General features: G+C 40.4%; 2 protein-coding genes across 5 annotated transcripts in view; one reads left to right on the top strand and one right to left on the bottom strand.

The window, feature by feature from the left end:
• Positions 1–11,150, top strand: part of LOC125938154 (HLA class II histocompatibility antigen, DR alpha chain-like) — an 18,894-nt gene extending 7,744 nt beyond the window's left edge. The window contains exons 2-4 of the mRNA XM_049653189.1: positions 9,498–9,938; positions 10,401–10,683; positions 10,984–11,150. Coding sequence (XP_049509146.1) covers positions 9,498–9,938; positions 10,401–10,683; positions 10,984–11,138 — 879 coding nt within the window. The 3' untranslated portion in view covers positions 11,139–11,150. The remainder of the gene's footprint in view (positions 1–9,497; positions 9,939–10,400; positions 10,684–10,983) is intronic.
• The window catches only part of LOC125938398 (DLA class II histocompatibility antigen, DR-1 beta chain), an 83,157-nt gene that overhangs the window by 40,761 nt on the left and 29,297 nt on the right, over positions 1–13,099 (bottom strand). The gene's annotated exons all lie outside the window — the stretch shown is intronic.

The following is a 13,099-nucleotide window of genomic DNA, read 5'->3' as shown; positions in this document are numbered from 1 at the left end:
AAATCAGGAGACTATAGATGCTGGAGAGGATGTGGAGAAACGGGAACCCTCTTGCACTGTTGGTGGGAATGCAAACTGGTGCAGCCACTCTGGAAAACAGTGTGGAGGTTCCTCAAAAAATTAAAAATAGACCTACCCTATGACCCAGCAATAGCACTGCTAGGAATTTACCCAAGGGATACAGGAGTACTGATGCATAGGGGCACTTGTACCCCAATGTTTATAGCAGCACTCTCAACAATAGCCAAATTATGGAAAGAGCCTAAATGTCCATCAACTGATGAATGGATAAAGAAATTGTGGTTTATATACACAATGGAATACTACGTGGCAATGAGAAAAAATGAAATATGGCCTTTTGTAGCAACATGGATGGAACTGGAGAGTGTGATGCTAAGTGAAATAAGCCATACAGAGAAAGACAGATACCATATGGTTTCACTCTTATGTGGATCCTGAGAAACATAACAGAAACCCATGGGGGAGGGGAAGGAAAAAAAAAAAAAAAAAAAAAAGAGGTTAGAGTGGGAGAGAGCCAAAGCATAAGAGACTGTTAAAAACTGAGAACAAACTGAGGGTTGATGGGGGGTGGGAGGGAGGGCAGGGTGGGTGATGGGTATTGAGGAGGGCACCTTTTGGGATGAGCACTGGGTGTTGTATGGAAACCAATTTGACAGTAAATTTCATATATTAAAAAATAAAAAAGAAAAAAGAAAAAAGAAAAAAAAAAGACAACAAAATGGAATAAAAACCCAAGTGTGAGACTTCAAACCTTGAATATACAAGAAGAGAACAGAGGCAGTAACCTTTTTGACATTGGCCAGAGCAACTTCTTTCTAGATATGTCTCCTGAGGCAAGGGAACAAAGACAAAAACAAACAAACAAAAATTATTGGGACTACATCAAAATAAAAATATTCTGCACAGGGAAGGAAGCAATCAACAAAACTCAAAGGCTACCTACAGCATGGGAGAAGATATCTGCCAATGACATATCTAATAAAGGGTTAGTATCTGAAATTTATAGAGAGCTTATACAACTCAATACCCCCAAAATAAATAATACAATTGAAAACTGGGAAGACATGAAAAGACATTTGTCCAAGGAAGACTTACAGATGGCCAATACACACATGACAAGATGTTCATCATCACTTAACCATCAGAGAATACACATCAAACCTCTAACAAGATATCACCTCACACCTGTCAGAAGGGCTAAAGTAAAGAGAACAAGAAACAACCAGTGTTGGGGAGGATGTGGGGAAAAGGGAACCCTCAGCATTGTTGGTGAGAATGTGAACTGGTGCAGTCACTGTGGAAAATGGTATGGACATTCCTCCAAAAGTTAAAAATAGAACTACCCTGTGATTCAGCAATTGCACTAGTGGGTATTTACCAAAAGAATACAAAAACACTATATCAAGGGAATGCATGCACCCTGATGTTGATGGCAGCATTACCTACAATAGCCAGTTATGGAAGCAGCCCAAATGCCTATCGATTGATGAATACATAGAGAAGATGTGGTGTATACACACACACACACACACACACACACACACACACTATATATAGAATATATATATTCCACACACACAATGGATATTATTCAACCTTTTTTTAAGGCTTGCCATTGCAAGCCAAATCTTGCCATTTGCAACAACACGGATGGTGCTAAAGAGCATAATAATAAGCAAAATAAGTCAAAGAAGACAAATACCATATGATTTCACTCACTTGTGGAATTTAAGAAACAAAACAGTTGAGCAAAGAGGTAAACAAGAGACAAATCAAGAAACAGACTCTTAATTATGGAGAACACACATAGATGCCAGATGGGGGCTTGGGGGATGCGTGAAATAGGTGATAGGAATTAAGGAAGACACTTGTGATGAGCATTGGGTAATGTATGCAAGTGTTGTATGCAATCATTGTATTATAGACCTGAAACCAATGTAACACTGTATGCTAACCAACTAGAATTAATTTTTTTAAGGGAAAATAAAATATCAGATGTGAGATTATGTTAAAGGTGTAAACATATGAAATGTTTTAAAAATATCTTATGAAATTATATATTTATGTATAAGAATATAATTTATATATGATATGTAGTATATATGATACGTACACATATTTAATATTCATATAATTTATATGTGATATATGTTATATATCATATATATATTTCTAATGGATAAAAAGACAGCATTCCCATACACACACACACACACATACACACACACACACATATATATATATGAAAGAAATGAAATGAAATTGTTCATATATCAAGACCCAGGGGATTTTCTTACATTGAAATGCAGATTCACATGATTGCCCCAGGCAACACTTGGCTCTCAGATTCACTCAGTAGGATGACAGACAGAAATCAAAGCATGTCAAAGGGGCCGCATCAGATATTTTTATCTTCAGTGGGACATAGTCTTGAAAAAGTCCACAATGCAGTCCAGGTGCTAGTCTCTGCCCACCCCACCCCCAAGGGAGACTTTAGGTGTGGGAGATGAATTGACACCTATGGGAGTGGAGTCTGCCCTGGCTTAGCATCCTTATCTCCCTTGGAGCCTGTACGTCTAATAACATCTCCATGAGCATAACTTCCAGACACCGGTTACAAGGGTCACTGCATTTAGTGATGTTCAAACTGTGGGTTCCCACCATTTGTTAGACTTCATCCAGTATTCTTCCCAGGCATGATATGATTTACCAAGCAAAGGGCATTTTGACCACAGACAGTTTTCTCTAAAAATCTAGCTGACATTCCTCCTTTATCAGATTTCCAGAAAAGACCTAGAAAATGAGCCTAAGATTAAATTTGCCATGGAGCAGTAGAAAGGGTGTTACACATTTACTGTTACGAGTCGAAGTGATTTACATTTACTTTTTCTTTTTTGAAACACACCTTTGTTTTCCAAGCTGTATGACTTAACATATATGGACTCTAAAACAAACGACTAAACACCAACCACAAAAAGGAAGAAACAGACTCATAAATGTGGAGAATAAACCAGTTGTTGCCAGAGAGGGGGCAGAGAGGGGGCAGTTGTTGCCAGAGGGGGGATGGTTGAAATTCAAGAAGGAGATTAAGAGGTACAAACTTCCGGTTGTAAAAGAACTAAGTCCTGGAGATGAAGCCTACACCATAGCGAATATAGTCACAAATATTGTAATAACATTGTGGGGTTATACATGATAACTACACTTCTGGAGAGCATATCCTAATGTATATCATTGTGAAATGACTATGCTATACACCTGAAACTAATATAATATTACTGGAGTTCAATCAAACATTTTTTAATTAACAAATATTTTTAGGCACTTGTGGGGACGAGCACTGGGTGTTGTATGTAAGTGATGAATCATGGGAATCTATCCCCAGAACCAAGAGCACACTGGATGCAGTGTATGTTAGGCAACTTATCAATAAATTACATTTTTAAAAAATTTAAAAATTAAAAAATAATTTTAACCCTCAAAAAACAGGATTTAAAAAAAATGTGTTTAATGTTTACTTATTTTTGAGAGAGAGCAAGAGAGAAACAGTGTGAGCCAGGGAGGGGCAGAGAGAGAGGGAGACACAGAACCCAAAACAAACTTCAGGCTCTGAACCATCTGCACAGAACCGGTGCAGGGTTGGAACTCACGAACTTGAGATCATGACCGGAGCCAAAGTCAGACAGTTGTGAACCTACTAAACCACCCAGGAGCCCTCAAAAAACAGTATTTTTAAAAGCACATTCCATTTTGTGTGCTTATCAAAACAAAAACAAAAAAATAAACACAGGTGGCTAGGTAGCTCAGTCCTTTAAACATCTACTCTTGATCTCAACTTAGGTCATGATCTCAGGGTTCGTGAGTTCAAGCCCTGCCCTGATATCACAGATCCTGCTTGGGATTCTGCTCCTCCCTCTCTCTGACTCTCTCTCTCAAAATAAACAAACAACCAAAAAAATAAACAAAAACACAAAAAACCCAATGATACTTAGTATAAAAAGACTTTAAAAGTCAGTAACCTGTTAATCATTAAACAACCTAATTACATCAAACATACCTGAGAATTTCAGATGTACATGTAGAAATATTAGGTAATGCATCCTGAATTAAGAGCTTTGACCTTTCCAAGCCCGCTGAATACTCCGTCAAAATTTAAGAAGAATTAAATACTATTGACCACAAAAGAGAATATCCTAGTACCACTTTTACTGTGCATTATGAAAAAGACAAAAACAAAAACAAACCAACAAAAAAACGGGGAAGTTTTTTCCTGAAAACCTTTGAATATTCACCTATAGGCACAACGTCAAGACAAAACGATGCCATCCCCTTCTGACTGCACTTATGTTGAAGTGATTTTACAGTTTTCAATGGACTCATTTTACTGGCTACAGGGTCAGACACTTGATTGAGAATACCACCGTGTTTACCCCCTAAGTGGAACCTTCCCCTAAGATTTTTTAAAGCTCAGATTTCACAGAACAAATTGTAAATGCAATTATTATCTAGAAGATATGATGGTAAGAACTAATATAGTCATTATTTGTGGGTTTTTTAATTGGTGAGAGAAAGTGCATACCAAAACACCTTCCAGTGAAACTCATAGCAATCCGCAGGCCTAGTTCTCTTCTTTCTTCCTACCTTAAAAGTTTTAAAGTTTCAAAGTAACCTCAGAAATCCAGACTGTGTGAGGTTACTCTACATCTTCACTCCTGGTTATTCTAAAATAGTTTACAGCATTGACCACTCCTCATGTATTATCCCAACAGAGTGTTGCAATGATCTGTTCTTGATATGCCATTTGTCCACTCGTGTTCTCCCTGTCCTCTTGTGTTCACCAACATGTTCCTTCACACTCTGTGCTGGACCCACACCACACTTGGTGCAAACAAGCCCCACCTCCTGCACCAAAGTCTATTTTTGTGTAAAAATTTCCTTCAGTCATTTATGACATTCACTTGACACATGAACTAGGTACATTCTTTTTAATCATTCTCTAGCACCTTATCCTAATCCAGTCGGTCAGCAGGCCTAGTGATTCATCTTCATGTTTTTTAACTTTTCATCTTCATACTACCTGTATTCTTCTTAAATTCTCAGCGAGGGTTCTGCGCATTTTATTCTCACTAAGACATGTCCTGTCTTTTCGTCTTCCTCCCTCTCTCTGAATCCATCCCAACTAGAAGGTGAGTAAGATGAACTCAACTCACTTCTGCCTGCAAAAATTTCCAGCAGGGGGTAGAAAAGGATTTATCTTAAATCCAATTGGGACAATTGATTCTTACATTGTTCCAAACAGTTTAATGGCTGAATTCAGATATGTTTGTGCAATGTACAGGAAATTTTAGAATGCTCTACTTATTAAAATTTAGCAAATAAATCCTATGGTATGCTATAATTCCTATACAACATCACAAGAAGAACTCCTCTAATGAGTGTGTGTGCGTCTGTGTGTGTGTGTGTGTGTGTGGCATTAATCTGCATGTTCTTATTGACAAAGATTACCCAAGCAGAGAAGTGTGATTTCACAACCCCAGGGCCTATTAAAAACTCAGACTTTTAAGAATATATTTCAGGTACAGGTGAAGAGAAAATGAATCAAATTCACATACTGTCATTCTCCCAAGTTAGAGATGGGCCAAAGCACCATGGTCTCTTTATTCACACAGAATAGGTTAGGGAGGCCCACGACCACGCCACTCTAGCACATTGGTTAATATCAACAGTTGGCAGTCTTTGCAATGAAAGAAATTTATCTCAGAACACTAGCTTCTGCCACCTCTCAAGATGGGATGGAGAAATGAAACAGAACCAGTAAAGTTTCTCCATGTAGATTTGGGAAGGACATGCCTGGATTGATATTCCTCCCCAATCCCACCATCAACTCTGATAGGAAGTTCTGCATGCTAAGGGCAAAAGGTATGGAAGGAAGCCAAAAGAAGGGGCTGGAGGTTCGTTGAACACAAACCACACACACATGAAGCGGTGAGGTCCCGGACATAACGTGGCTCCGTGAAAACTGTCATGTCCAAACACTCCCCTAAGAGCCCAATTAATATTTTTTCTGGTTCTAGGTTACCCACTGTGGTAAGAGCCTCAGTGAACCATGGTGGAGATAAACAGATGCTAGAGATCTAGATGTATCAAGATGTAAATATATTTTAGTAATTTTCCTGTCAGCTTCTATGATTTGTGGGTACTACAGGGAATAGAAGTAAGAGTCTCTTTGCCCTGGGATCTGGATGTGGCCTACACATTGCAAGTGAAAGTTAGTAGTATGAGATTTCGGAGGTGGCAGGTAGACTGAAGCTATCTCGGGTAGTGGACACAATGGTTTCACACACAGGGATCTTGGCAACAGCCTTGTGTTCCCAAGGCAGTCTTTCCCTTGGGGCTCTAGAAGAGCTGAGATGTCCATAGAGGCTTCCCACAGGTTCTTGACCCCTCAGAGTTAGGGGTCTGCACTGACCTGTGCTCCTTCAGGCTTCCTAACAGTCTAAAGATGGAAGTCTCTATTATATAGAAAAATTGTAACAAACAGTTCTGTTGAGAGTGTCTCCAGGGACTTCTATTTACAGACTGGACTTTTACTAGCACAGTGGCTCCACACCATTTGATGCCACTGAGAAGACCTTATTCAAGGGTCCTCGGAAATCCCCTCAGACTTAGGAAGCTCAAGTATAGGAAGAGACCCGGGGACCATGAGTAGAGTCCAGATAGGAACTTCTCTCCTGTCACAGGGAAAGGGAAATGAAAGTATTTTCTAAAGTTTCCCAAATGTAGTAATTTCCTGAGGAGAACCAATCAGTGCTTTAGAACTCAGCCATATCATAAGTTGCTGCAAAACACCTGAGGGTGAAGGTGCTATTACAACATACAAAATGTTTTTATATAAAATGCCTGTTTACCATATATTTATGAGCACCTTAAGAACAACTTAGTATGCCAGCCAGCAAAGGGCAGGCATAACATCAGACTTGCTTTTTCCTCTGAGAGAGGAGATGAAAAGCCTAAATCATCGGACCCGACTCTCAGCAGAGACTGATACGGTAGAACTCTCATCTGTGTATTTCTTAACAGTTTTAGGGAAACACTGTGTTGTGGATCTCTCCCAAGTGATCCAAAAACCAGGGTCAGGGGATGTTCAAAACCCTTGGATGTGATTGTTGGATGTGATTAGATAATCAGTAATGGTAGGGTTTTCTCCCTCATGATTTGTGAGGGCAGCTGTGGGGCAAATAAGGCATCAGCACAGTAGTGTGGAAAATCCACCCTGAGCGTATGTGTCATGACTGATATTCAACAGTGAACTCACCATCAGATGGCCTGCTCACTGACAGGTCTCTCTTCACTGGTTGTATTCAGATTCCAGCCCTTTCTATGTGTGGTTTAATTGTCCTTATTATGGCCCCGTATGTTCACAAACATCAGGGTCAGAGTGTTTTAACTTTCCGTTTTCTCAGGAGAGAATATCAAAATAAATTCTTAGGAACAGAATTTCAATAATTTATGTCATGAGGACAGCAGTCATGATGTTATGACATGAGGAAGGTTATGGTAAAGCTTTCGTGTAGTTTCTTATCTCTATTACTGCCAGTAAAATAGGCTCTGCCCAATTTGCTCTACTGTATTCATCAACCTGATTCCTCAAATGAGGTGTGTCCCCCCAGTCTACTCCAATCTCTGGTCATATTTCAAATAGTAGAGATTAGAGTCCACAGTTTCCAGTAACCACCACCTATGACATCTCTAACATCCATGTATAGTTACGGGAATGTTGAAACTAACTTTCACCTCTGATGTTCTCTAAATATGGTACAGTTCCATGGATGCCCAGCTCTTGGACTGAGTTGTCCCTCTGGGACAGTAGGACATGGAGGAGAATCTTAAAGCAATAAGAAGCTTCTTAAGTGAAACTCTGTCACACAACACTGCCAAAATCAGGCATTCTCCATGGCATGACAATTTACCATCTCTTAAGATGGTTTATTAGCCCTGAATTAGCATCCCCAGCTGTCACAGCACAGAGGAATCATCTCTCATTAGCTCTCACTTTGGTGTGTTTCCATTGACTCTCCTCTCACTATTAAGCTTCAAGCACATCTCTTCCTAGCATTTGGGCTGAAATGGAAGAGTCTGTGAGTAACTTCACAACATTCTTAAAAACCTGATGTTTTGTGTTGTTATTTGGTTGTGTGTTTATTTGATTAAGAACTTTATTTCTTTATCTAATGAATGAAGTGCTTCCTTTCCCGAACCATTTACAAGAGTCCTTCCCTTAGTAACAGATGTGCCATCTCAAAAGGTCTTTGTGATTGGCTGTACCTTAAGTGATTTGAATTTTAATGTCAGACCTTCTCTTTTCTTCTAGTCTTGTCACTTCTACCCCAGTCTAAGGCTCTACTGCCCCCATCAAAGCACCAAAGAAGAAAATGCCCATAAATGGAGTCCTGGTGCTAGGATTTCTTATCGTGGCTTTCCTGATGTGTCCTCAGGATTCCGGGGGTATCAAAGATAGGTGCTGAGAGAATCAAATCTAGGGATATGAGCTCTGAAAGCACTGGAGAGATGAACTGTAGACACTTGCAGGACAATCTTTGAAGTGAGCAAAATGATGACAGATATTATGTTGCTATAAATCTGAAAGTATAGCAAATTGTAGTCTGGAGGAGTGCTGCCATTACCATTAATTGAAGTCAATCACATGTAGTTTAGAGAAGCAAAAACTGAGTTCTGTATTGACTAATACCATTGACTTTGAAGTGTGCCAAATGTGAGGGAGGAGTAGGTTCTGAGAAGCATTAATAAGCTGCTGTCTGGGCTTCAATGTCTCTTACTGGAAAAATGAGTGCCATTACAAATTTCAACCTCACATAATTTTGTGGGGATTCAATGAGAAAACAATATGAGATGTTCTCAGTTCCTGTACTTAGCTGAATACATGCTGGTTAAATTTTGGCATGTGAATCTTATCAGCATATTTTGAGCACAGATATTATATTGATGATCACTAGAAAGGAACATCGCCCCAGAGCAACAATCTATCCAGGGAGAGGGAAGGCCAGGTACCTGATATGAATTGCAGTATATATGTGTATAGATATCAGAACATTTGTTTTCTAGGTAAAGTGAATACAATCTTGTATGTCAATTTTATATCCATTGACCGAAGAGAATTCATTATTTCATTTGATTCCAGAGTTCAGAACATAGCCTTTTAAAGAGTGTCTCCCTATTCTTAAAACTGCAATAGTCTGAGAGATTCACACAATTAAGGCTGAAGTGTATTCAATGCCTGGGAAAATACAGTGAGTGATCAATTCCTCTTTAGCAGCTGCTGGTGAATTTCCAAAGAGTGGATCACTTCACAGCTTGTAACATGGAGCTTAACAACAGCTTCACAAGACTGAGGGATATTCATCCTTCTTTTCCTTCAATCCACCCTCTCTAACTCTGCCCCTTTATTTCTGCCTTAGAACTCTGTTCAGCCTGGATGTCCTCCACCTGAGCCTCATCTTCAGACTCATCCCTGCCCTCCACCACTCCTTCACTCTGTATGGTTCCACTCCGTATGGTTCCACTGCCCCTGCCAACATGTTTTTCTCACATACTGGATTCTTCTTACTCTCTTCCATCTGGTAACCACTCTGACATCTTTTCCTGCCTTTTCAGAGGAGCATGTGATCATCCAGGCTGAGTTCTATCTGAAGCCTGACTCATCAGGCGAGTTTATGTTTGACTTTGATGGTGATGAGATTTTCCACGTGGATATGGAAAAGAAGGAGACAGTGTGGCGGCTTGAAGAATTTGGACGTTTTGCCAGCTTTGAGGCCCAGGGTGCATTGGCCAATATAGCTGTGGACAAAGCTAACCTGGACATCTTGATAAAGCACTCCAATCACACCCCAAACACCAATGGTAACTTCTACACCACTAGACATTGGAATCCTAACGTTGAAACAGATGCTTTGGCTTGTGTTACATTTTTGTAACTGACTTTCCCTCCCAGGGGCCTAGAGTCGCCATCAGCAAGCCCCTACTTCTCATGCCAAAGGCCCAAGAACAAAGTATGAGTTTATTCCTTTCCTTCAGGTGCTCACATCTTATCCTTACCACCCACAGTGACTCATACTGTGAGTCATTGCCCCAAATCTATGCCAGGAGAGACAGGAATAAAATTATACCCGTTACTTAAAGTATCCCAATATATCTTATACCATAACATTAGTTCCAATTCATGAGGGAGAGTATCAGAGATAGGTATCTGAGACTGTGGCATAGATTCTCAGGCACACTTCCAATTGCTTTTTCAAAAGCTTCAGTGGGAGGGAGAGGGTATAGCCTAAGCAGGGAGGCCTAATTTCTGTCATGTGTCCCCGGAACCTCCCGAGGTGACTGTGCTCTCAAACAGCCCTGTGGAACTGGGAGAGCCCAACATCCTCATCTGTTTCATCGACAAGTTCTCCGCACCAGTGATCAATGTCACGTGGCTTCGAAATGGAAAGCCTGTCACCACAGGAGTGTCAGAGACCGTCTTCCTGCCCCGGGAAGACCACCTTTTCCGCAAGTTCCACTATCTCCCTTTCCTACCCTCGGTGGAGGATGTCTATGACTGCAAGGTGGAGCACTGGGGTTTGGATGAGCCTCTTCTCAAGCACTGGGGTATGGACCATCCATCAATCTCCTTTCTTCTATGGTTTCTTCGCATGATGCTTTGTCTGGTGCTTTGAGACCCAGAGTACTGTAACTCATCCATAACCATTGCTACAAATCCTATTCCTTGTCTTATCCCATTATTCAGCTCCCACTTGTTAATCTGCATTCCCTTCATATATCATTCTGTCTTCCTCTTATTTAGGTGACTAATAACTCTTCATTGACTAAATGTCTATATTTGCATCTAAGTGCTTTTCCAGACCATGATCATTACTTCTGTACCATACTCTGTTTTATTTTCCCCAGAGTTTGATGCACCAACCCCCCTCCCAGAGACAACAGAGAATGTGGTGTGTGCCCTGGGCCTTGTCGTGGGTCTGGTGGGCATCATTGTGGGAACCATCTTCATCATCAAGGGCATGCGCAAGGTCAATGCTGGTGAACGCAGAGGGCCTCTGTGAGGCATCCACAGGTGGGTTTAATGTGGGCAGAGGAAGACATACATGGAGTTTTCCAAGGGTAGGAAACAGCATGGGAAAGAGGATTGTGATGCCTTTAAAGTGATAGGAAAGTCATGGCTCTTGCTAGGATATCTTTGCTAGGATAGAGCCAGACATTGACATCATCTGGTATCCCAAAGCTTCAAGATCCCTTATTTCTTTCCGTACATGTGTACCTAGACCAAAACTTGAGTCTTGGAGATTATCTCCACTACCTAAGACCATTGTTTCACATCAGAGTATTGAATCCAAGTGTTCAAGGAAACATTTGGGCACTTACTGGTTTGTATTTCCTGAGGCAGACCTTCAGTTAAGAAGGGTTTCCAGAGTTTGGTTCACTTGGAGTTAGGGCAGATTCAGTGCATGAAATGAAATTCTCTTGAAGGTCAATACCTATATTTGCTTCTCTAATCTGAAAGGTGATGTTGAAACTTCCAAGAGAAGGTAAGGCAGTGCTCTGCTCATTCATCCTTACTCAGAGTGTAGGGGATGCAGTTCATGTTGGAACGGTGGTATTTAGGTTATGTTTACTGGACAGATGTGAGAGGAATGTTATGAGCCTTTTCCAAAACAAAGGATTAAGGGAGAAGAAAAAGGATCTGAAAAAAGAGCTTAAAATACTCATCTTAATCTTTAGTAACCATGTATGTCTTTCTACAGGCAATGGCTTTTCCCAAAGAGAAGATCAATGAAGAAATTTGTGCCTTGAAAGCTTTATAAGCCTGGTAATATCCCAATTGCTCACCTCACTGAAGACAACTATTTTTCAGCATTTTCAGCCCTTTAGCTATTCTAAGAAGAATGATGCCTTCCTGATCTGTCCAGGCTCTGCTGTGGAGTTATTCCATTTACTGCCCTTCTTGGGTATATTTTTCTCCATTTTCTACCATCATTTGATCATCACCATGTGTTGCCTCTGGAATGGACCCCAGAGGATCCCTTCTCTGCCTGGAAACACTTTGAATGTTCAATTCAAACATCTCTTCACACTTATTGCTTGGGTTTCTCCCAACTGTGATTGTGTTTTTTTTTAAACACAATAAACTTTTGATGTTCTGAGGGAAGGTTTGGTGTGTAAGCCAGTTCTTCACAGAGACTAGAGAATATATATATGATTCTTTCTTCCAAAATGCATGAATGTTGAATGTCTGTGATAAGTTCTGTAAGTAATCAGAAATATCTAGGTTCATTAGGACCATGCCTCACTTGTAGCATCCATAAGCAATTCAGTTGCTGTGATCCAGTCCCCCTATGGAAAACCCTAGAGTAGAGTTCGTTGGGAGATCTCTACTTAGCAACGGTTTCAGGATCTGGTCTTGGTTCTTGAGTCTCCAACCCAATGATGTATCTGGATCTTTGGTAGAATGAATGCAAAATGTAGGGTTTAGCCTCAGATAATGAATAAGACTCATGATGGGGAGCAGGTGGGAGTGGAGTAGGGAAGAGAAGACTAGGAGTCATATACCTTACAGAATTTATGTACCAGTGACACTCATTCCAGGTTTAAGGAAAAATAGGATTGGACATTGCGTGTCAGCATTACCCATCTAATTAACATGGTCTTGGATGCCTGTTTCATCACCTTGAGAATGATCTGACTTATTCCTGGAAGACTCTTGTATTGCATATGTATCCCTGAGTAGAAACCCCCAGTAAAAAGTGGGAGGTTGGACAGGACATGACATTTAGATGGACTGAAAACATGTTTGAGACACAGAGGGCTATTGCTCTTTATCTATGAAACTCTTACTAAGTGGTTACCAGGGCCTAGCCGATACCTTCCAGATTAATTATCCTGACAGTTTGCTAGAGTGGCAAATAAGGGCAGTTGCAACGATGTCAATTTGGGGTTCAACTTACTCTACCTTTGTTATCTGTGCATTCACTGGTACCCTGCTTAACTAACCTATCTGATTCCTTTC

This window comes from Panthera uncia (genome assembly GCF_023721935.1).
Source record: "Panthera uncia isolate 11264 chromosome B2 unlocalized genomic scaffold, Puncia_PCG_1.0 HiC_scaffold_24, whole genome shotgun sequence".
NCBI lineage: Eukaryota > Metazoa > Chordata > Mammalia > Carnivora > Felidae > Panthera > Panthera uncia.
The sequence above is the reverse complement of the archived record's forward strand: the minus strand, read 5'-3'. Positions and strand labels throughout refer to the sequence as shown.